Source organism: Zeus faber (assembly GCF_960531495.2).
Source record: "Zeus faber genome assembly, chromosome: 18".
NCBI lineage: Eukaryota > Metazoa > Chordata > Actinopteri > Zeiformes > Zeidae > Zeus > Zeus faber.
Window position 1 is genome coordinate 25750118 of NC_137210.1, and position 24314 is coordinate 25774431.

General features: G+C 47.4%; 1 protein-coding gene across 1 annotated transcript in view; it reads right to left on the minus strand.

The window, feature by feature from the left end:
* Positions 1–24314, minus strand: part of gli2a (GLI family zinc finger 2a) — a 91573-nt gene that overhangs the window by 12435 nt on the left and 54824 nt on the right. The window contains exons 4-7 of the mRNA XM_080019365.1: positions 20880–21100; positions 14913–15125; positions 4167–4368; positions 1884–2082 (exon numbers count right to left, since the gene is read on the minus strand). Coding sequence (XP_079875491.1) covers positions 1884–2082; positions 4167–4368; positions 14913–15125; positions 20880–21100 — 835 coding nt within the window. The remainder of the gene's footprint in view (positions 1–1883; positions 2083–4166; positions 4369–14912; positions 15126–20879; positions 21101–24314) is intronic.

Sequence of the window (24314 nt, forward strand, 5' to 3'; positions counted from 1 at the left end):
ACACGGGTGTTCCTCAAGTCCTTAATGGAGACAAAGGAACAAAAAGGAATATACATTTCAAAGGGGCAATACATTGGAATTCCTGTTGATGAATCCTCTCCTTTGTGTGTGTGTGTGTGTGTGTGTTTGTGTGTGTGTGGGTGTGGGTGTGTGTGTGTGTGTGTGTGTCAAGACGTTTATTGGTTGGGGTCCAGCATTGGTGGGGGTCTTCTAATCCCACCCAGTCACAGTGCAGTTCAGCGTCTCAGGGGGGCCCCCATGCATTCACTTACACTCACTTCATACAGTTGGCTGAAAACCAAGGGGAAATATGGTTTGATCACTGTCGAACAATGTGTGTGTGTGTGTGTGTGTGTGTGTGTGTGTGTGTGTGTGTGTGTGTGTGTGTGTGTGTGTGTGTGTGTGTGTGTGCGTGTGATTCAGTGTTCCCCTCTGATTGGATGTGATTGTGAAGTTGAGTCCGTGTTCACGTGCACGCCTGTGTGTGTATCTGTGTGTGTGTGTGTGTGTGTGTGTGTGTGTGTGTGTGTGTGTGTGTGTGTGTGTGTGTGTGTGTGTGTGTGCGTGCGCCTGCGTGTGCGCGTGCGCATGTGTGAATTGCACCACGTGCATGGAGGTAGGACGGGATGGACAGAGATGGAGGTTTTGAGGGGGAGCGCGGTGCTGAGAGGGGAGTTTACACTAGGAGCAGCGATGGAGTGCTATCTGTTTGGGCTGCAATGGCTGATAAAAGGAAGAAGAAAGACTAATGAAAGCGCTAAAGCGAGGAGGGAGTCGGGAGCCCGAGATGGGATTAAAAAAGTAGTAATACGCAGGCATCAAGCCAAGGGCACATCTGGCTTGAGAAACGTTTCCAAATGTTCGTTTCAGGTTGTGCGAGACAAGGGGACATTCAGTTCAGGGGCCAGATTTTCAACCTGTTGCCGGCTCGGCAGCTTGGCAAATTCAACGCTTGTGAAACAAAGAAAAATAAAATGCCAAAGAACCTCCATATTCTGTAAATTATCTTCAATAATTTACAAATAAGCTTAAAAAATTCTAGATAATATCCTGTCAGGCTTCATGTTCGAAAATGCAAACTGCTTCTGCATAGTAATTTTTTAATTTATGTACTTTATTGATCCCTCTAGCGGGATTAATTTCTCTGCATTTGACCCATCCTAGTATTCGACGTACTGTATCTAGGAGCAGTGGTGACCAGCTCCAGATCTTGACCGATGCCTTGCTCAGGGGCATCGGCAGGAGTGTCCAACCCTGACATGAAGAAGGAAACCCACGTGAACGTGGGGAGAACATGCAGGCTCCGCACAGAAAGGCCTCAGGACCTTTTTGGCGACAGTGATAAACTCCAATCAGTCATGTTGTTGTTGGCACTTAATATACCTTAACACCTACTTACAGGTATTTCAGAATTTAATGTAGTTACAGTTCATTGCTAAGCTTCAAATGCATCCAAACTGCCAGTCTGCAATAATATGATGGCCACAGTGGTGTGGGGATGGTGTGGTGAGCAGCCACACCTAACCTGGATCTAGGTGACTGGGATCAGGGTGGCTGCATACCTGTTGCTCATTGATTTGTCTATTGAGCAGCAGGTTAAAGCCCCCATCCCCACACTCACTCAGGATCGGAGCCCGTGTCATGACATGTTCAGTCTGCTCCTGGGCTAACTCAATCTAGCCTCCACTCTACAACAAACTGGTGTTAACAACCCCGTTGTCTGTGTCTCTGTGCCGGAGGGCCCTGAAACACACAGCCACAGCCGCATTTCCCACATGCTGTCAGTTGAAATTACATGCCATGTTTTGTGATGGTCAAAATGTTCGGGAGAGTGCGTGCAAGAATGACTTGTAATGATGTAAAATGTGTATTTCTGCGCCTACCTGGCTAACCTCCGCGCCCGAGCTGTTGTGGGAGACGGGGTGGGCGGGGGGCGCCAGCGGGTGCTGGCGGACAGAGTAGGACGAGGGCGGCGGCTGGAGGAGCGGAGGGGTGTGGCCGAAGGCGCTGAGACCCCGCTGCTGGGAGAGCAGCTGCTGGTAGGCCACCGGGTTGATGGGGTGCGGGAAGCTGAAGGAGGGGCTGGACCGGGTGAAGGGCGGAGAAAGGGCGGTTACACGCGGTGCCAGGACGCCCAGGAGGGAAGTTCAGGCGTTGCAGCAGCAAAAAGTCAAGAAAGAGACAAGAACATTTAAATGAGATAAGAAATGACACGTGCACATCTATCTACACAAGTTAACATGAGGTAGTACTATGCAACCGGGTGACTAGTCAGCCCAATACAGCAGGTGTCAGGCTACAGTCATTACAAGTTACAGTACTGTGGCATTACTTATAACAGTTGCATACAGTAGTATCACTAGGGCTGGGGTTTGGTACTCAATACCTTTAAGGTACCGATTGAAATAACCCAATACCAAGTAATATCGAAACCTCTCCAGTTTAACGATACCTGCATTCCATCCTTTTTGTACCCGGATCTAGAAAAAAAAAAATTTCTATGGTTTTGCGCGCAGCCAATCACCGCAAGCGTTCTTCGATGAAACACAACGTGTGATTGGCTCACTACCGCAGCAGCAGCTACAACAGTCTGTTAAAGGACATGTTCATAATTTATCAAGTCGCCTTAAAAGAAGTCAGGTGTCTTCAACAGTGAAAGAGGTTTTCCTCGGTGTCATCATTTTTCCTGTACTGGCTATTTGTTTAAAATGACACAACTTAAATAATTCATTGTACAGTTTTGTACAGTTATTTAATAAATATTTCACTAATTTGAACACTTTCAAAATGTATTTGTGTAAAAATCATTTGGATGGGGAGGTGTGGTGGCATATTATTAACTGAATGCTTCCATTCACATGATGGCATAGTAGAAAAAAATAGGTATTGAATGAAGTACTCTGTTGGTATAGGTATCACTTAAAGGTACTGGTATTGGGACTGGTATCATCATTTTTTAAACAAGACCCCGCCCTAAATCAGTAATATAAAAAAAACGATATTACTGTTTGTTACTATTATATTATATATATATTATACTGTAGATTACTATTTCATGGGATGGTTAACAGGATTTGCAATCTTCTGGCAAACTGCTGATGCTGAAGTGGATGGTTTTACAGTATTACTGCTTATTTGGATTTAAAAACAGGATATAGGACTGATTCTCTTCCTCAGCAGTATCGATAAAAAATGGAATCAAGATGATGTTTTCATTCCATCCTTTCTTTTCTTTTTGCACAGTGTACAGATACATTACAGTTCTTGTTTGCTGGAAAGACCTTGCTGGTTGGTTTCTCCTTTATCTCCATTATCCATTACAAGCCCACAAGGTGATATCGCTCAAATTTCGCTTCTTAATATTATAATATTGAGAATAAGATTATTATTATACTTTTTCATTGTTTTTTACCCCAAATGTATTACCCCAAATTTGTCTCACAGGTGCAACTGCACTTAACACACACACACGCAAACACACACACACACACACACACACACACACACACACACACACACACACACACACACACACACACACACACACACAAACACACACACACACACACACACACACACACACACACACACACACACACACACACACACACACACACACACACACACACACACACACACACACACGCAGGGAGTGGTGGCTGGGGAAATTCGACCTCTGTGTTTCTCTCATCCTTGTTGTCCCTCCTCCAGGGGGCAGACAGGAGCAGTGGGCAGCCTTCACTGCGTGGGCACCCGAGGGTCAGGACAGGAAGTGTTCTGCGTGTTTTTAATTGGGGTCCTTTTTTAAATTGGAGGGGACCCATGTGAGCACGGGGTAAACATGCAAACTCCACACAGAAAGGCCCCTAGTCGGAAGATAACGCACCGGAGCACGGTGCCAACAGCAACCACTGCGGGAGTCGAATCTAGTTACTTACTGCTGTGAGGCAGCAGTGCAAGCACTGTTTTTATTTCTGAATATATACAGTGTTCATTTAGTTTATATCCTCTTACTCTGGACTTCAGGATCTTATCGTATCTTTTTTTAATCACTCTGGTTGACTCCCTATGATCAAAGAACAAGGACTGCGTTGAAAAATATGAAAATGAAAGTTTTCCTTCCTTGACAGGGTATATGAAAATCACCACCATGAGCCTCCACCTACCTGATCCCTCCGACCGAGAGGTGTCCGTAGGAGCTGCTGGCGGCCGAGCTGGAGCGGGAGTTGTTGATGTAGGCCACCAGGGAGTTGGGCGAGGTGCGGATCATGGTCTGCAGGTCGATGCTGGCGTCCGACAGCGGCGAGATGGACAGCGCCCGCTTCCTGCTCATGCGCGGCGTCAGTCTGGGGCTGGAGAACCGCGACACTGGACGGAGAGAAGGAGGACAGCTCACTTTCAGCCAATGTTGGTCTACGGCCATTTCGGCTAAGATCTTTGGGGGGATCCTGACCGGGAGGCGCTTCTACGGCATCCCCGAAACCAGGCACCCTTTATCGGCGTCCTAACTTTCCACTCCCCTTGTTTACAAAAAAACAAAAGGAGGACCTGACCCAACCCAAGGCCAGGTTTCAGCGATTTCAACATAAAGGATAACGGATTGTAGGAGGAGAAGAGCTGGAAGTTCTTCGAAATATTCAAAACACAACAGACTTCTAACTCTCTAATCTTGCAAATAAAAATGTGTTAACGGCATTTCGGTCACTGGACCTCCATCAGAAAAACAACAACTGATAATAACAAAGGTTTGCCTGAAAAGCAAATCATTTAAACGTTGTGTTTCAGGAGATGGCTGTGGAGTATTCTGATATACAGATCATCTTATGCTCAGAGCTGCTTTGCCAAATGGTCCTGGAACTCCTCTAGTTTTTTTTCCCCCGCTTTTGTTTGTTTACATCTTGATTTTTGGGAAATTAAACCACCATTTTTGCATGGACTTCTGCCTACTGAGCACTTAAAACACGCCACACTGATGTTTTTCCAATGCAGACCAGCCACATCAGCATCCAGCCAGTAACTCCACACACACACACACGCACACGCACGCACACGCACACACATACACACACACACACACACACACACACACACACACACACACACACACACACACACACACACACACACACACACACACACACACACACACACACACACACACACACACACACCCTTTTTAACATTCACATCCTCTTATACATAATGAATCACTCCCAATCATTCATGTAATTACCGTGATACCAATCTCTCACAGATCGCTGTATTTCAGCAAGTTAAATGGAGGCAATTTAAACAAATTGATCTCGGAATACCATTAAAAAAGAACGAGGCGGGCGTACAAAGGTAGGGGTCATGGCCATCCCTGAGGCGCTGCCGTGAAAATGGACTGGTCCAACTAATTTCCCATGACAAAGAATTTCTGTGATCCTTGTTCATTTGTATCTATATACGCTGGTTTACATAAACTGGTTTATTTATACAATACATCCATATTATACATGCATTATGCATTTTTCCATTTTTATTTTACACAAGCTGTGCCTATTTATTGTGTGTGTGTGTATATGTATATGTGTTTTATATATATATATATATATATATATATATATATATATATATATATATATATATATATATATACAATCTTTTATCAGAAATGTTAAAATTGTTAAAATTTAATTTTAGGTCATAGTTTTGTTTTCCATTTTATTTGCCAATGAAATGTCTATAAAGCCCTTTATATAGAAATCAAGCTATTATTATTATTATTATTATTATTATTATTATTATTATTATTATTATTATTATTATTGTTCATCCATTTACTTAATACTTTTACGTATAGCTTTCGGCGAATATATTTTTATATGTAATATTATTATTGTATGCTTAGGCAATGTAAGAATTATTTTCATCCCAGAATTGAATTGAAAATTGAGAGAGTGAGAAAGAGATGAATAGATAAATAATGATATGAATGAAATGTATAAATATTTCAGAGCAATAATCTTCTTTGTGTTTCAGGGGCTATTCAGTGGTGAAAAAGTCAATTCATTTGAAAAAAATCAGCGCATAATAAACATTAAAGTGGGAAAAACATGGCAGCAGTAGTGGAAGCTGCAGCAGAGCCAGCTGCTCCACACCAACAGGTGCAGAGTATTAAGCTGGGTGAGCTGGGACACAGAGCAGGACTGTGTGTGTGTTTGTGTGTGTGTGTGTTTGTGTGTGTGTGTGTGTGTGTGTGTGTGTGTGTGTGTGTGTGTGTGTGATGTTTGCCTTTAGAATAACCATCATCAGAGGCGCGGGCAACAGGAAGCCCATAATGACCCCCATCACGCCTCGCCAGGACATGGTGACCCACACATGCACACACACACACATGCACACACACACACGGGGGAAGTAGACAGCGCATGTCAACCTCACCCCTGTTAACCTGTAGCCAATCGCCGACCCTTCACTTTACCAATCACAAGCTGACGATCCAAAACGAGTCCAGGCACCGAGATAATCAGCGCTCCAGACCCACTGCCACCCCCCCACCCCCCCACCCCCGAAAATCTCACTGTTATGTTTGAAGGTGGTGACTCGTAAAAAAAACAAAAGCATGTGGGCTTAGTTAACGGGCCCCCGGGAACTTCAGACAACAGTCGGGGGGCGGGGAAGAAAAGGAAAGAGGAGTGGCGGAGATGAGAGGGATGCGTATGAAAGAGTTGGCAAAAACAACAAACGGTCGCCCAGGAATGAGCCTGCGAGCCTGCGTGGGGGGGCTCGTAAATAAATGTGTCGTGTACCGCAAGGGAAGGGATTTCGGGGCGGGGGGGGGGGTAGTGTCCGGAGACGAGACGGAGGAGGGCGGGCGGGGTTGAGGGGAGTGGGAAAGGGAGAGGATGTTGGGATGGGAAGGGGGAGCGAGGGGAGAGGGGGGACACCCCCTGGCTCCCCGGCAGTGGCTGACTTTCCGGGGGGGGGGGGGGGTTAAGGGAAAAGAGCGGAGTAACTCGGTTGCCCTCCACAGTAGAGTCGGGGGGGAGGAAGCGTAGAGGCAGAGCAGAGGCAGAGGTGGAGTAGAAGTACAGTCGAGGGAGGCGGAGTAGAGGCTCCAACAACAACTTCATTCTTGGACGATCCGTCTGGTCGTGATTGTGTGATGATGATGATGATGATGATGATGATGATGATGATCAGCCCCGGACCTCCCTTTCCCCTTTCCTTATTTTATGGTCGCTTGTAGTTCACCTCCGTAGGAGATCCAGTGTTTTGAACTTTGGAACACTGGCACGGTGGCTCGGTGTGCTCCGCGACCGGTGCCCCTGCGCTTTGGGCTTCGCCTGGCTCCCCAGTGCTCACGCGGGGTCTCCGCCCGCACTAGACCACGCACCGTCCGTGTCAGGCGGCTCCGTCCTGCCGCCGCCCTCTGCCGCGCGCCAAGCAGCTCTGGATGGGTCCCGAGTCGGGGGAGGGATTTCCCCGCAGAAATCAGTCGCGTTTAACTCAACTGGAATGTTTTCACCCCTGGGTGAGCGAGAGGTGAGCGTTTTAGACACGAAGGCCGGAGGAGCGGGGAGGGAGGTGAAACTGGGATGAGGTCAACGCTGATTTGGGGGAAGGGGTAAAAAGGCGGAGGCATTCGAGCCTTGGGTGTTTTTGTTTCGGTAACTTTGCCCTCAGCAATCACAAGGGAGTAGACGTGTATATACAACATACAGTATGTATACGGCGAAACATGGATAATCCAGCGCACATCCAGTGTTCAATCATGTCATTTCTTAATTGACTATGTCTATGTTTTGCTGTGCTTTTCATATGAACTTTTGTACAATTTATGTGTCTGCTGAGCTTTAAAAGGCAGAGTTCATGTCTTAAAAAAGACATGAACTAGTCACTCTCTGTGCCTTAGTGTCTCGACCATCAAATACAGGAACCTCAACAGAATGCCTGTCTCAAAGAAACTGTCTTATCAGCAGGACCCATCCGGAGGCGTCGCGAACGTCTGCTGACCGATATCCCAGCGGCTCATCGGCTTCGCCACTCCAAAGGAGACCGTAAAAAAAAAAGCTCAGCTCTACAGAGAGAAACGAGCACTTCCTCTGTGGCACTCTGTTGTGTTGTTACGCTGAAACTGCTCCTCTTGTACAAGATAAAATACTTTATTCACCTAAAGTTTTGGTCTCCGATTTCCTGGGTAACGATTAGTCCGTCCGCGAACAAAGTTCATAGCTGTTTAGCTTTAACAGACTATGTTGAGATATTTAGAACCAAGGACAGGTCGGGCCAGGACTCACTTCTGCTGCTGTGGGCTGGATCCCTCCAGTCGTGTACCTTTTTACTATTCCCTGCTCTCACTCTCGTCAGAAGCCAGGAACAACAGCGCAGCAATGCACAGGGTACCTACTAATTTAGTATGAATACTACGGCACTTTATAATGCAGGAAGCGGGCCTGGCAGCCCTGTTGGACTGGCGCCTCCGCCTCCCCCTCCCCCTCCGCCTCCACCTCGCTCTGCCCCCCCCCCCCCGGGCCACGTTGCCAAAGAGCGGCCGCATACCTCAGTGTCTGCGGCCGCTCTGGATGCTCACAGGGCTACTCCGGTACCTCTGTATCGGGTTAGCATGGTAGAGGTACAGCGACACGCACGCACGCACGCGGGCACCCACACACACAAACACACACGCAGGCACGCACACACACACACACACACACACACACACACACACACACACACACACACACACGCACACGCACACACCCCAGCCCTATAAAGAGAAGTCGCAGCACTTTGCAGAGGAGTGTTTTATTGATGGAGGCGGCTCTAATTGAAAGGGTGCGTAGTTTCCAGCGAGGAGTGAGGAAAACAGATGTTGCATGGCCAGGCTGTTGTGGCAGTATGTGGCAAGAAGGCACGGTGAGCTGTGTGTGTGTGTGTGTGTGTGTGTGTGTGTGTGTGTGTGTGTGTGTGTGTGTGTGTGTGTCTGTGTGTGTGTGTGTGTGTGTGTGTGTGTGTGTGTGTGTGTGTGTGTGTGTGTGTGTGTGTGTGTGTGTGTGTGTGTGACTATGCGAACGTCTGTGTGTCCTTGTCTCTGCTGGAATCTTTGTGGGACTGCAGGCTGTGCTGTTTGTAATTGAGGGATCTGGATTGATATACAGGCTCATAATTACAGGCGGTTGCAGCGCACATTAACATACACAGAACCGAACTGTAAGATACTGGGTGCAGAGTGTGTGTGTGTGTGTGTGTGTGTGTGTGTGTGTGAGTTTGTGTGTGTTCGTCGGGCTGGTGATTATTTTAAGCACCTGCTTTGCTTTTTAAACTGAAATGGCTTTGTGGAAAATCAAAATACTGTAATTGAAAGATACTGCTAATCCCCCACGACTCGACCAGACCCGGACGTCAGCCAGGCCCCAAGCACATTCAAAAGGACCCCTATAAAAGGCCCCTGAATAAATGCGCAAGCGCTTAAATGGCAGACTCTGAAGCGGCGCAGAAAAGTATGCAACATTCTTTTTTTTTCCAAAGAGGAGGGATTATCAAAATGGGGCTCTGGGACCCCCAGGGGGTCCTTGAGTGAGTCTTTGAGGACCTCCTAAGAAAAATAGAAATGTCTGGCTTGATTTATTTACTTTCCCCACTCACAGGAAGTTATAATTTCATTGAGGGATAGAAGGGCTAAATCAAGTCTAGGAGAAATAATCTGTATTTTTGGATTCCTGGGGCCAAGTCTTCTCAGACAGAGGCTCTGAATGGGTGGTTTAAGCGGAAAGTAATGTTTGCACAACAAGCAATAACTTCCATTCCATCCGTTGCTGCGAGATATGAGGACAATATCAAAATGGAAAGATGTCCTCGTTAAATCTCACTTGCTGTTGCTGTTAACATTTGGGCTCCAAGACCCTTATCAGGTTGTGAATTGAAAGCAGACTATGCTGCGGCAGACAATTGCAGGCTGTGGAGAGTAGGGCTTCCAATCAGATTCAATTACATCCCGAAATGGTGCGATCGTCACTGTAAACCAAGGAGACTTCTAACCAAACATCTGATTTATGATTGAAAACACTATTTTATATACTTACTTTCTCTCAACCAGGGGCGGAAATCACAGGGGGCGGCAGGGCGGAGTTCTCCCCCCCTCAATAATAATATAAAATGATGGGAGAGAGGGAGAGGGAGCGATCGCGGAAAAATTGCAACGGCGATGCAGAAATGGGGTGCCCGCAATCTACATCTTGAGATGTAGATTATTTTATTTGACTCCGCTTCCCTATGGAGCGAAACAGGAGCCGTGCGTAAGGGGGACACCTTCGCTGTGAAAGTGGAAAAATTGCTAGAGCCGGCGTGGATATGGTGACATCCCCGTTTCATTGTGTCCCCACCGCTTCTCCAACCAAAGTTACGCCCTTTGCTCTCAACTGGTGCATAAGCTCCAGTCTGTCTCCATCCACCACGACCCCCATCTGGGGCCCCCTCCAGCGGCCTCACTAGGGGGATGGGAAGGGTTACTCCTTGCCAGGTATACTCCCAGTTCTGCACGGCCTGGGTACATGCCAGCATTGGGGGGCCCTCGAGGCAGTCGGAGTGTGGGGAAATGTTTATTTTTCCCTGTTAAATCTCACTAATACCAACACAGTGAATTTTATTAGAGAGCGGGCTCCCGTCCGATCTTCTATGAGCCCCCAGTGTCCCGCTCCCGCCGAAAGGGGCCGTTGTGTGTGTCCTCGTGTTTATGCACACACTTCTGCCCGTGCGTTCACGTTACCTCGTACAGTTAAGTGTTTGTGTATGCAGTCTAAGGGGACCACTAGTCATCCCCCACCCCCACCCACCACCCCAAACCCTCCACACACCCCCATGTGGGAACATCGATCCATCTACCGCACCGCTGCCTCCATGCCTGGCCTTCATCGACACTAGATTCTCTTTCTCCTCGGGATAGCAGACATTTTCCTTGGCCCGTAGAACAGAGCTCAAAAGTGAGTTTCCGTCAGTGAAAATCCCTTTTATATTCTGAATCGAGGATTTTGATTATTATCCACTATTTGGAAACCATCCCAGGTAGACTCACCACGAGCTATGAGGTTGCGAAACCATGGTGTATGCTCCTGTAGAAGCCACAGATCCATATGAAACCTTGTTTTAAGAAAAACATGTTTTATTTGTGGTGTCATGGAGAAGAACTACACTACCCACAACCCAGCGATGTCTCTGATTGGTGGCGTTCACTCTTGCCATGGAAATGTGAACTGCACCCGCGATAACGTTTTATGACACTATTATTAAAAATATACACACTATAATAATGACAAAGGTTCAATTAAAGAAAAAATGCGCTAAAGTATCGTTAGGTTGGAAGTCGTTGGAAAGGTATAAGAATGAATAGTTCCATCACTCTTAAAATATTTATGTACACAGTTGTACCTTTGCCTTTTTCTCGGTTTTCAAAAAACATTTTTTGCTCCAAATCAAAGGTTTTACGGTCATGATTCATCTCCAAGTTGGTTGGCCTGGTTCCAGGTTTAAAACACTTCATACAAGGATTTTCTGAAAGGTCAACAGACAGCGAATGAAGGGGAAATTCGAGTCCGGAAACGAAGCGGTTCGCTGTTAAGCTCTATTGTCGCGGGGGTGTCAATGTTTTCGCGTGGCAGCCTCTCTGATACCCCTCTGCCCACCCAGCCATCGCACACCTGCTCACCCACATATCGCTGCGGTCATCGGAAAGCCTGCCCAAACATTGTATTCAATAAGGCAGCTTCACTGTTGTCGTGGCACAGCGCTGGGCAACAGCAGAACAACATAATCAATAAAAATAATCAGAGAGAATAACAGCCAATAGACAATATTCCAAGTCCAAAGAAATGGAAGAAACAGTATAAAGCTCTTAAGCTCGGAAAATGCTTACAACAATACACGTTCTATGACATTCCATGTCCAGGCCAAAAACAACCAATTCAAATTATTTTCTGTCTGGAATTCCCTGACCTTCCAGGATTTCCAGGACCAGTGTGTACCCTGCCTATGAATCAACCGAGGAAAGAGGACAGTCCTGCACTGGCTGCACAGCGGAACAGAGCGAGTGAATGTTGTCTGCTTCAAGCCGGTCGCATCCTGCGCAGCACTCGCCTCGCCTTGCTGGAAACCCTTGTTCTTGGGAGGGGAAAAGGGCTCCTTGTTGTTTCTAGACCGGTCTGGTCCTTTCAGTCTGTGTGTCGGGCACGTCACACTCCAGACCGTGATTAATGTGTGAAGAGCACGCTGCTGGCACCTGAAGACGCTTGGCGCGACAGCGAAGCGTTCCGCTAAGGCTCATTAGACGGGTGATGGTGAGCGCCTGTTTGTTCAGCGTCGCCTGCAGTCTACTTATACCGCTTTGCCCCGTACAACGGATCCAACAGCCTGTTTACATGATGCTGTTGAGGCTTCTGTTTTTAGTTTGTTTAGACAAACCTCTGCGGAGGACTGTAGATGTGCAGCGCTGGGCAAGTTTACAGTGACATTTTTAACGACTTCTTCCTCAGCTTCCGGACAGAAAGTGATATTCCTGGGTTGTGTCTGAGGTTGAAAAAAAAACCCTCCTCTACCTGGAGCAACTTGAGAGCAGCAGACCTGTCAGGAAACTTTACGGTGCTCTTCTGCCGTGACGCAGATCAGCACAACTTTCCATTTTCACAGCAACGCTCAGTCTTTCATGATACACCCTTTAAGCATTGCATTTCAACGATACACCTATGGTCAGCGGGTAGGAGAATGTGTGTGTTTGTGCGACATGCTGTAATTTGGGTGTGTGTGCGTGCGAGAAGGAACCCATACCTTGGGTTCACTGAGGCCCCCATAGCCCTTGCGGTGGGTCTGTTGAATTTATTAGTGCATAAATTGATTTTTAATATGGATTTTATCTATGCCGCCTTCCAAAACTAACAGCAGGCGTTGAGGCACATATTTGCCACCCCCGCCTCGAACCCCCCCCTTCCCCCCCCTTCCCCCGTTTGGAAGTAAATGGGCCCTTTATGAAGGGTCCGGGGGCTGTGTGCGGTGGCCATTAGCCAGCCGCGTGGGTCAATAACGGCCCTGTGTCTGCAGGCCGCAGTGGAAGAGCCTGCAGACCTGCAGAGAAGCCTGACCACATCAGTCCTGCAGGGGAAGAACACCAAATAGAAGGTGCTGCGGAGGTGGAGGAGAGGTAGCAAAGGGAGCGGGGGTTCTGGGGTTGCTCTGTGGCTTGAGCAAACAGCTCCCCAAAACAAGTGCGGGTGAGGCAGCGGTTGGAGACGGAGTAGGAGACGGTGAGAGAGACAGTGAAAGCTAGGAGGTGAGTAGAGAGAGAGCGAGAGAGAAAGATGGCAGTCAGCAGTTCCTTACCCCACCCCTCTTGCACTTCAGTGCTGCCATGTTTAACTAAGTGATTGAGGTAATTTGAGAGATTAATTGCCCGTGTATTCCTTGTCTGATTTCTTTGCTTTTTCCCGTGGTTGAGGTTTTTTTTTTAAACCACCTGTGCGTGAGGACGACTGTGTTAGTGTCAAGCAGGGCTGTAACAGAGTATAGCGGCAGCGAGGAGGGCCTGGGATTGCTCCCATGTGGGTGGCTGAAAGACTGTGTTCCTGCCAGGTAGAAGGGATGATTATCAGGCATTGAAAACTCTGAGTTTTCCACCCAGAGCGCTCTCTATTCCCCATTCATAAGGGCCGCCGCTCCCCAAAGGGTTCTTTGGCCCGGAGTCAAACGTTTGCAATCGTGCCTGACCGTCGTTTTGATCGACAGGCTTGAGTTCTTACCGGGATGAAAGGACAGAGTGGCGTCTATGTTTGCATCCGTGCACATCTGTCCTAACCTGCTCCACACTCGCCTTTCAGAGAACAACACATGGAGACCGTTGGGTTAAAATCCCTGCTATGACAACCTGACAGGGGAACAGAGAGCAGATATGGAGGTCCATGGCATTGCGATGATGTGTCTCACACTGCCAGAGGCTCTGTCTTCTCCTTCTGCTGCCCTTTTAAGGTTAACCCTGGATTTGTTTTGTCGGATGTTACTCATCATAACAGTCGAACACACCTGAGACACAACACACTGAGAACGCTGGGGGAACTAAGGATTTTATGGCCACCCCCCTCCCGGTGCTTTAAGTGCCCACCCCCCAGCTACACTGGACTCACTTTTATAGGGCTGAGAAAGCTCCTCTGGCTTTGATGTGGGCTGCTTCTCCCACAACAAGGAGAGGGGAGGAGAAGGAGGCTACTACAAAAAAATTTGTGAACCAGCGCAACTGCTGCTAAAACCGACGGGGGTGGCATCACCGCGTTGGAATTACTGCACACCGTGAGTAGTACAAGAAGGGATGAGACTCAAGAACTTAAGAGGTATTTAACTGGAGCATCAGGTCTGTTCTGGTCCGTCTTATCTGATCCGTGTTATCGAATGTTACGCTCATGTAACCGTCAGAGAATGGAAACATAGGAGTGTGTGTGTGTTGGTGTGTGTGGTGTGTGGTGCATCCATTAGAGTCTTTATGACACCTTCTCAGGGTTCCTTCCATTGTTTTCCGCCAATGGGTTTTCCTTGGAGTACTGACACCTGAATTCGAGACCCATCTCTTCGAACCAGCACCACCTAACACCACACAGTCTCTCCATCTCATAAGGATTTCCAACCCCTTCTACCCCCTCTAAAAACTTATAATTCCATTATGTCCCTAATGACATCAAGTGTTCACTGTTATTTGAAGGTTTTGCATATCCAACTACAACTAACAAATTTAAGGCATTTTGGACATTAGTCTCTTAGTGCTAAATCACTTGACTTAAACTCCACACAAAAATTAACAAATACTTTCCCACCTAGACCTGCTGTCATAGAGGAGACCCCGCTTATCTGTAGCTGTACCTGCCTCACCCAACTCCACCCAAAGCGGCACTCACCGTCCACGGGCGTGATGTAGTCAGGCAGGTGGGCTGCGGCTGCTGCTGCTGCTGCTGCTGCTGCGGCGGCGGCTCCGCTCTGCAGCAGCAGGTCTCCGTACGGGCTCCGTTGGCTGGCGCTCGCCATCAGGTGGTAGTAGTCGGCCGGGTTCGCTCCTGGGGGCGGAGGAGGAAGGCTGAACAGGGCGCGCTCCTTCAGGTGCTCATGGGTCACTAGAGAGAGAAGGGAGATAGGGAACAATGAAGGGGAGGGAACAAACAAAGGAAGAGTTACAAGGGTCAATTTCTTGTTTCTTAGTGCACAGCGTCTCAATGAGAGGGCTGGGGCAGGGGTCCTTCAGAGAAAACGATTAATAGTTAAACTTCAGTGTTATTTAATTTACAAGACGTTAGCACCATTTGTGAATGTACAATAATGACTGTTAGAATCCTAGTTTCACTGTTCTCTCCCTAACTAGGGTATAGACACTAAATCATATGTAACAATAAAAAATATGCTCAGATTGAGAATACATGTCGTATCGGGTGAGGTTCCTTGATATGGAAAAACTGGAAATTGAGGAAATTGTCTTCACTCATCACCCTTGTTTAGTCCCTTGCCACTGGTAGAACGAAAATAAAGAAAAAAGTATTTGGAAAACAAAGTATTTTATGAACTAGTATTTTACGACTGCAGCAGGCCGAGTAGATCTCACAAAACGAACTTGACGATTGTGAAGTTGAGAAAGTTCACCCCCAATGCGTGGGCTAAGCTGGTGGATATCAAAGACCCACTGTGCACACACACACAGATAGCCGGGCGGCCCCCGCCGATGCCCCGAACCGAAGGACGGACGAGAAGAAAAGGCAAGACGAGACTGACAGGGTTCCACAGAAGAGAGGGGCTGGGGCCTGTGGCTTCACAGGTCTGAGGATCCGGATGCCCCGGGGCGCTGCGCCGCCTGATAAAAGAAGTCTCAGGGCTTTGAGGTTCTCTGCACCCGGGGTGGATGTCCGCAGGGAGTGCGGGAAGGGAGGCAGAGGAGAGAGGGAGGGAGGAAAAAGAGAGAGAAGTGGGAGGTGGGAAGGGCTGTGTTCTGGTACAACATTCTTCTGTTTTCCTTGTCTCGTGCATCGATTAATTGTGACGGGGCTGAATTTATACAGAAATGCAGGCAAATGCTCTTAAAACAGCTCCACCTCTACACACACCACATACACCCTGAAATACCTCTACATAGCACCAAAGGAAGTCGTGCACGGCGCGTGGGCATGGATAATGTCGACGTAAAATGTGTTAACACCTGCACCTATTAAATCCGCAGTATAAATGTGTCAGGGTCCATAAGAGTGAAATGGATTACTTTTTCCCCCTTCCCCATGTCTCGCTGTAGCCAAACCTAAGTCCCCCACCCTCACCCCCTCACCCCAAGCCTCCCCTCCATTTCCTGCAGACGCACCCACCCCACCCCACCCTCCACCGTTGGGTAGAAAGCTGTGGCTACGTCCCAAATCCATCACTCGTTTACAATGTAATGGACGGACTAGGGACTAGGGCGGTGGCCATTTGGTACCGTGTTCCAAATCCAAATGTCCGCTACAAATTACCCAAAATGCACCTCAAAATGTAGAAAGCAATCTATGGACAAACACATATAACATAATGCAAGGCGTCTCTAAATTGGGACATTGAGCAAAAGCGTCGACAGTGTGTGTATGTGTGAGTGTGTCTGTGTTTGTTGCACTGTACTTGTGAGGACATTAAAGAGGTGAGGTGTATTAAATGGGTCCTCACTTTGGTACTAATACAAGAATGGTGTGTGTGTGTGTGTGTGTGTGTGTGTGTGTGTGTGTGTGTGTGTGTGTGTGTGTGTGTGTGTGTGTGTGTGTGTGTGTGTGCGCACGCGCGCACGCGGGTGTGTCTAGGGATGAAATGGTCATGCACTGGATGAAAGAACGACAGACTGGGAGAGCTGGGAGTGTTGGCGGGATCGTAGAAAGGGGTTCATGGGTGGGGTGGGGTAACATACACGCACACACACACTTATCTTCACACACATAATCCAAAACCTGGATCCATCACAACCAATTAGGCCGTGGCTGTGGAAACAGTGAGCAGGCAGCGTGTTTGGGCTCTGGTAGCAGCGCTTTGGTTCCTGCACGGCTGCCGGATCCAGTTACCACCTCCCAAAAGGAGCGTTCTGTCTGTTTCCCTGTGTGTGTGTGTGTGTGTGTGTGTGTGTGTGTATGTGTGTGTGTGAGAGAGCACAGTGGCTACACTCCCATTTTGGTCCGAGTAAAACCAGACTGAAAAAACAAGCCTTTCGATTACAGATAACTATCCAACTTTCTCTTATTCTGTCACCCTGGGCATTCAGATCTACTGTCATTGTTAACCCCAATAGCGAGATTTTTGCAGTGGCTTTTCTAAAAAGAAAATTGAAACGGGAACATTCATTAGTGTTTTTATTTTTCCGCATTTTTCTGCTGTAAAATTGTAGAAATTGGCAAAATGTTCTTTTATTTTTTTTATCATATGTTATCATGTATAGCATAGAAACGACTGGAAATATTTGAGTCTCGTCTCATCTTTTTATTTACCAAAGATAAATAACCACCACCATTAAAAACATTAAATAAAAATACAGTTCTTTTGCCTGATATAAGTCTATACAAAAAACATTAAACTCAACAACTCAACAGTAAACACCAAATAAAACACGTAGTGCGACATAGGGGAAGGGGAGACGAGCTCAAGATGGTTTGTTGATGTAATGAGGAAAAATCACTCAAATAGAGAAAAGAATGTATTGAATATTGAAAAAAAATCTCTCAGCTGTTGTGGAGATTGAATTGAATGAGTTTGCATAAATTATTGAGTGCACGAGCGCATTTCTTCGCCACATCCCTCTGCACCTTCTTCCTCTGGCCCCTTTACGCTCCCGTAAATACAGTAATGAGGGAAAATACGTGTAGCAGAATCCCTCTTTACGATATTCCTAAAAATCCCTCCTGGAGGAGGCGTCGGGGAAATTCATAAGTAACCTAAAGAAAACCCATCAAGGATTTCAGAGTTTAAAGAGCCTCCATGAAAAGAGCTTAGAACTTTACTGGTAATGTTTTATGAACGTTCCGGCCTGCTTTCAATAAAGGTTTTTTCAAAAATTCGAAAGACATTCACGAGCGCCTCAGTGCGGGGAATTGATCTTATTCCGCCGGGGGGCATCCTGCAACGCCGCCACCGTCACCCTCCGGTTAAGGTGGAGATAAGAGCCGCGCAGAATGCAGCGTTTCACCGCCACAAAGGCTGTTTATCTGGGTTTTCTTTTTTATTTTTTTCTCTCTCTCGGAAAAACAAACTACCACATGAGTTTGGGAGTCGTTCAGGTATCCGTGGATCACACACACACACACACACACACACACACACACACACACACACTGCTGTTCTGGGTTCCTTAAAGTCCATTCATGTTCCGCCCGGTTTCCTGCCGTCCGTCTTCAGCCAAACTTTCCAGCCTCTTTATCAGTGACAGCATCTCTGCTGCTCCGCTTCTCCTGAAAGGTGGGCAGCCATTACTGGGCGACAGAGTGTGCTCGGTCGCTGATTTATAGGAGACAAGAGAAGGCCCCCGATCCCCCGCCCCCCACACCACCACCTCACTCGTCTCGGGACTTTTTGTTCAAACACAGTGAGTAAACTCTGCGATGGAGCGGCGACATTTCCGATTCGCACGGGGGGTTTCCCCAACGAACCGATTCGCTTGCGGATAAACCTCAACGGTGACCTCAGCGGTGACCTCAGCAGTCACCGCTCCTCCACTGTGCGGAGGAGGAGACGTCCACTTGGGTCGTTTTGCGTCTCGTTTGTTCGTTGGCGTCTGATTTCCGCGGTTCCTCTCCATCGGGCGACGTGAGACCCGCCAACAAATCAGGAGGCGTTCGCTGCGATCCCTGCCATGAGTAGGCCTGCGCAAACAAGACGAGGCCCCTCGAGGTTTGATTCAGTGAAGCGGGTGAGCGAGAGAATCCTCGACTCGCAAACTAAAAATAATAATTCAACGCTCAACGAATGTGAATCTTTGGAGATTCACATTTCACCTACTTCTGCCTAAATCAATAATTTCGACGTAATTGAATGTTTTTGGGGGGGAGAATTCCACGTCCAACGGAGCAGAGCCCGCTCATCTGACCCTCGTTCGTCGCTCACAGGAAGTCATCCCTCACTTGATTGGGGCGTTTCGCCGCAGAGTCGGCAAAAAAATCGGACGACTCTTCACCGAGTCGATCGTCAGGGGCCAAAAAGAAGAAAAAAAAAAAAAAAGAGTCGACCCTTTCATCACAGCTCCCCGCCCCCAAACGTGAGGCCGGTGGGTGTCACGGGGCTGAGTGAGATCACTCCACGGCGTAGCGGAGGGGAGACCACTCAGCCGTCCAGCGTTTTATGTGGCGGAATATATATTATAAGGTGCGAGACTAATTATCACAGTTGGTTAAACAATCAACAGTGTCAACATACGATGAAGTGCAGGCGCATGTGTGTGTGTGTGTGTGTGTATGTTCAAGATTCAAGAGGTTTATTCGTCACATACATATACATACTTTCATACATATATGCAGTGAAATGTAATTATGCAGTGAAATGTAATGTAATGTAATGTAATGTAAATATAATGTGTGTGTGTGTGTGTGCGTGTATGCATCTGTGTGTGTGTGCGTGTGTGTGTGCGTGTGTGTGTGTGCGTGTATGCATCTGTGTGTGTGTGTGTGTGCGTGCGTTCGTGTGTGTGTATGTGTGTGTGTGTGCGTGCGTGTGTGTGCGTGCGTGTGTGTGCGTGTGCATGTGTGTGTGTGTGTGTGCGGAGGTCGAGTGCTGGGAGTTGGTTGCTTTACGGCGAGCAGGATGTATAAATCCTCAACCCTCCTCCGTTCCCGCGCTAAACGGCCGCGGCAGCTGCATGATCAGCGCCGTTGGAAATACTTTCCACATCTCCCGCGGGTCTATTCTTAACTTTCTGTAAACAAAGCGCACGGCGGCGGTGACGGCGGCGGACCCACGGAGGCCCCCAGTGTCCCGAGTGGAGTGGAGTGGAATAGAGTGGAGTGGAATGGAGTGGAGTGGAGTGGTTCTGTCTTGAAAGTCGGGATTTCTAAAGCTAAGTGGTGGCGGAGTGTTTATAGATGGATGTGTGTGTGTGTGTGTGTGTGTTTATTTTCTGTGTGCACATATGTGGGAATGAGCCCTAATGCACATGCATGTGTGCCTGCATGTGTGTGTGTGTGTGTGTGATCTGTGTGTGCGTGTGCGTGTATGTGTGTGTGTGTGTGTGTGTGTGTGTGTGTGTGTGTGTGTGTGTGTGTGTGTGTGTGTGTGTGTGTGTGTGTGTGTGTGTGCGTGTGTGTGCATGTGTGCGCGTGTGTGTGTGTTTGTGCGTGTGTGTTATTCCTTTTGACAGCAGCAGCGGTGTCACCCTCTTTCCCTGACCGGGTGCCATAACAAGTCAAAGAGCTTATCTCTGTGTTTGAGACTAAAAGAGGGAAAGTGGGGAGAAGTGGAGGAAAATAAACTAGAAAAGAGAGAGAGAGAAGGAAATGGAGAGGGAAGAGAAAGAGACACGAGAGATAGAGAGAGAGAGAGAGAGAGAGAAGGAGAAATAAAATGGGATTGAAAGGGTTACGGAGAAGAGGGATGGGAAGAGATGCACTGAGAGGGAGAGAGAGCGAGAGGGAGGTCAGTGACGCGCCGATTTGTATTATTTGGTCATTTTTTTTGGCACAAAATGAACAAATTTGATTGGATGGCTCTGTTCATCAGCTTTTAAGCTGGATATTCCAATAAATATTAGAAAAAAAAAGAGTTTGAGACTGATCAACTTGAAATATTAATCAAATTAAGAAAGAAAATAAAGAAATGTTACAAAGAAAAAAAAACAACATTTAAAAAACAACAACTCAAAATGCACAATAACAATTTCCAGGGCGTGTCACCTTCGGCGGGGCTGAGGCCGCGGGCGGCGGAGATCATGGAGAGCGTGGGGCTGCTGTGCACCGAGCGCAGGTAGTGCTCCATGTGGGGGCTGACGTACGGGTGCGGCGGGCTGAACGGCGACTCAGCCGCCGCCGCCGCTGCCGCCGCCGCCGCCGCCGCGTGCGGGGAGAGACGGATCAGCGAGATGTCGGAGATCACCGGACTGCCCGCCAGGCTGGGGCTGGAGAGAGAGGGAGCGAGGGAGGGAGGGGGAGAGAGGGGGAGGGATGTATAGAAAGGGATAAATAGGCATTATGGAGTATAACGCTGTCGTTTTAGCAATACTGTATATGCAAGAATCTAATGATGAAAAAAAAGTCTTCTTCATAGTAAAAAAATAAATAAACGTAAACAACAAAAAGAGGAATAATCTGAATGTGTCAGATTCAGTCCAAGGATCCTCCTTTGGTTTATTCAGTGGGAAGTTCACTCATTCACTCATTCTTCAGTCTGAATCCATCATTCCCTCATTTCCTCATTCCCTCTTCTCATCCTCTCATACGGTAATTTTCTCATCTCCTTATTCCCTCATCTCTTCTTTTCCTTTTTTTCCTCATTCACTCATCCTTTCCTTATTCCATCATTCCCTCATGCCCTCTTTCCCTCATTTCCCCGTTCCCTTATCCGCCCATTCCCTCATCTTAAACCCTCATTCCTCATCCCCTCGTGCCCTCATTTCCTTATTCCATCATTCCCACATTTCCCTTGTCTTATCTCCTGATTTCTCACCCCCTCATTTCCTTGTTTCCTTATTTTCTCATTTCCTTATTCCCTCTTCTGATCCTCTCTTTTCTCATACCGTCATTTCCTCATCTCCTTGTTCCCTCGTCTCCTCTTTTGTTTTTTTTCTAATTTCCTCATCTCCTTGTTCCCTCGTCTCCTCTTTTGTTTTTTTTCTAATTTCCGCATCTCCTTGTTCCCTCGTCTCCTCTTTTGCTTTTTTCCACATTCCCTCATCACCTTTTTTCCTTATTTCCTCATTCCCCCCTTCTGTAATTTGCGTCATCCTCTCATTTCTTCATTGACTCATTTTCTCCTTTCCTCTGTTTCTCATCTCCTCATTTCCTAGTTTCCTCGTCCCCTCATCTCCTCAGCCGACACATAACAATCCCTCCCTTTGTTCTGCTTCCCTTCAGTCTAGACCGATGGTGATACTGTAGGACTTCCAGGTTGTTCCTGTGAGGCTGGGTGGCCAGCGTCTCCACGCCTCCCCTATTAGACATGACACGCTCCGAGATGAGGCACAACACATCTCTCTCTCTCTCTCTCTCTCTCTCTCTCTCTCGCTCTCTCTCTCTCTCTCTCAAAGGAAAGAGAAGCCGAATTTGTGTAATTTGAATTCCTTCAGGTCGCCCGGCAGTGGCGTCGGGCTGTACAGTAAATTTGTCATCCCCGTGTCAGATACTTGGCAGGAAACAGGCGAGCAGCGTGTTTTAACTCTGCAGAGCGCCCCTGGACACGACCGGAGATAAGAGGGCGAGGCGCCTGGCGGCCACGGGGCTTTTTGCGTGCGCAGCGGGGCCCGCCGCGAGCAGATCCGCCCAGTCACCCAGCCGTTTCACGTTTGAAGCTAAACTGCTGCTTTAGAGTTTCACATCAAGAGACAAGTCCCTATTCTGTTCCGTTCCATTCTATATGTTTCCTTGCATAAGCCAAATCATTTACCGATCAGCCACAACATTAAAACCACCACTTATAACCACTAATACTGTGTAGCTCCCCCTGGTGTCGTCAAAACAGCTGTGACCCGTGGAGGCATGGACTGCACAAGACCTGTGAAGGTGTCCTGTGGTATCTGGCACCAAGACGTCTGCAGCAGATCCTTTAAGTCCTGGAGGTTGTGAGGTGGGGCCCCCATGGATCGGGCTCGTTGTTCCAGAACATCCCACCGATGATCCAATCCGATGATCCATCGGATTGGACCCTAACCCCACCCAACCACATGATGTACTGTAGAAGAAAACATGATTCATCAGACCAGGCCGCCTTCTTCCATTGCTCCATGGTCCAGTTCTGACGCTCTTATGCCCGTTGTAAGCACTTTCAACGGTGGACAGGGGTCAGCAGGGACACTGTGAGCGCTCCCATACGCAGCAAGCTGTGGTGCACTGTGTGTTCTACACCTCTCTATCATAGCACCATTCACTTTTTCACCACTTTGTGCTTCAGTAGCTCTTCTATGGGATCGAACCAGACGCGCTAGACTTCACTCCCCACGTGCATCAATGAGCCTTGGGCGCCCTTGAACCTGTTGCCTCTTCACAGGTTGTCCTTCCTTGGACGACTTTTGGTAGGTAGTAACCACTGCACAGCGGGAACAGCCCACAAGACCTGTGGTTTCGCAGATGCTCTGACCCAGTCGTCTAGTGTCACAACATGCTCCTTGTCAAAGTGGCTCAGATCCTTATGCTTGCCCATTTTTCCTGCTTCCAACACATCAACTTCAACAACTGACTGTTCACTTGCTGACTCATATATCCCGCCCCTTGACAGGTGCCATTGGAACCAGATGATTAATGTTCAATCTGTTATTCACTTCACCTGTCAGTGGTTTTAAAGTTGTGGCTGATCTGCGTAAGTGCCTTGTATGGATAATGTTATCTAGTTATCAGGATATTTTCGATGCCCATATAGAAAATATCCAGATGAGTCGACTCACAATTCGATTCTCTATCGGTATATTGACATTTTATACATAGTTAGGGTTGCTACCAACTTTTCAGTAAACCATGCTAGAATCAAGCTTTATTGGCCAAGGATTACGCATACAAGCAATGCAAACAATATAATTCAATCATATCTATCTGTGTTTTTATTTTAATTTTTTTAACCAAGCCCATTGAATGTGTTCAATGCATTCAATGCATTGAATGTATTCTGTATTGACTTGTTTCATATGTTTTGTGACTTGTTTGGGATGCCTGCCCAGGGACAACAGATGCAAATTAGCATGATGCTAACTCTGGTGAAATACCTTTTTAAATTGTGCATTGGCCCTATAAAAATTAAATAAATGTATGAAAAAACGAAATCGATTACGCCGTTAAATTCTGAACAACTTCATGGTTTTTAGGAAGACTTTTTTCTATTGACTTTGTTTGAATTTTGAACTTCAAATTTCAAAATAAAAGTTTCCCACAATGTCAAAGGAAATTCCTGCAAACAAGTTCTCTGAAGGACCTTTACTTTGAAAGTGTCCTTCCTACCTTCCTTTGCCGGTTTTGCCCATGGATCCGCACGTGTCAAGAGAAAGCCTCACTGAGCTGCTACGTGTTCCTTCTTCCCACTGAATTCCATCCAAGCAACAACAACAACAAAAATAATAAAAAAAAAAGTTGAATGGGGCATAACTAGCAATAGTTGCCCTTTTTTAAATCTTTTTTAACAAGTTGAGT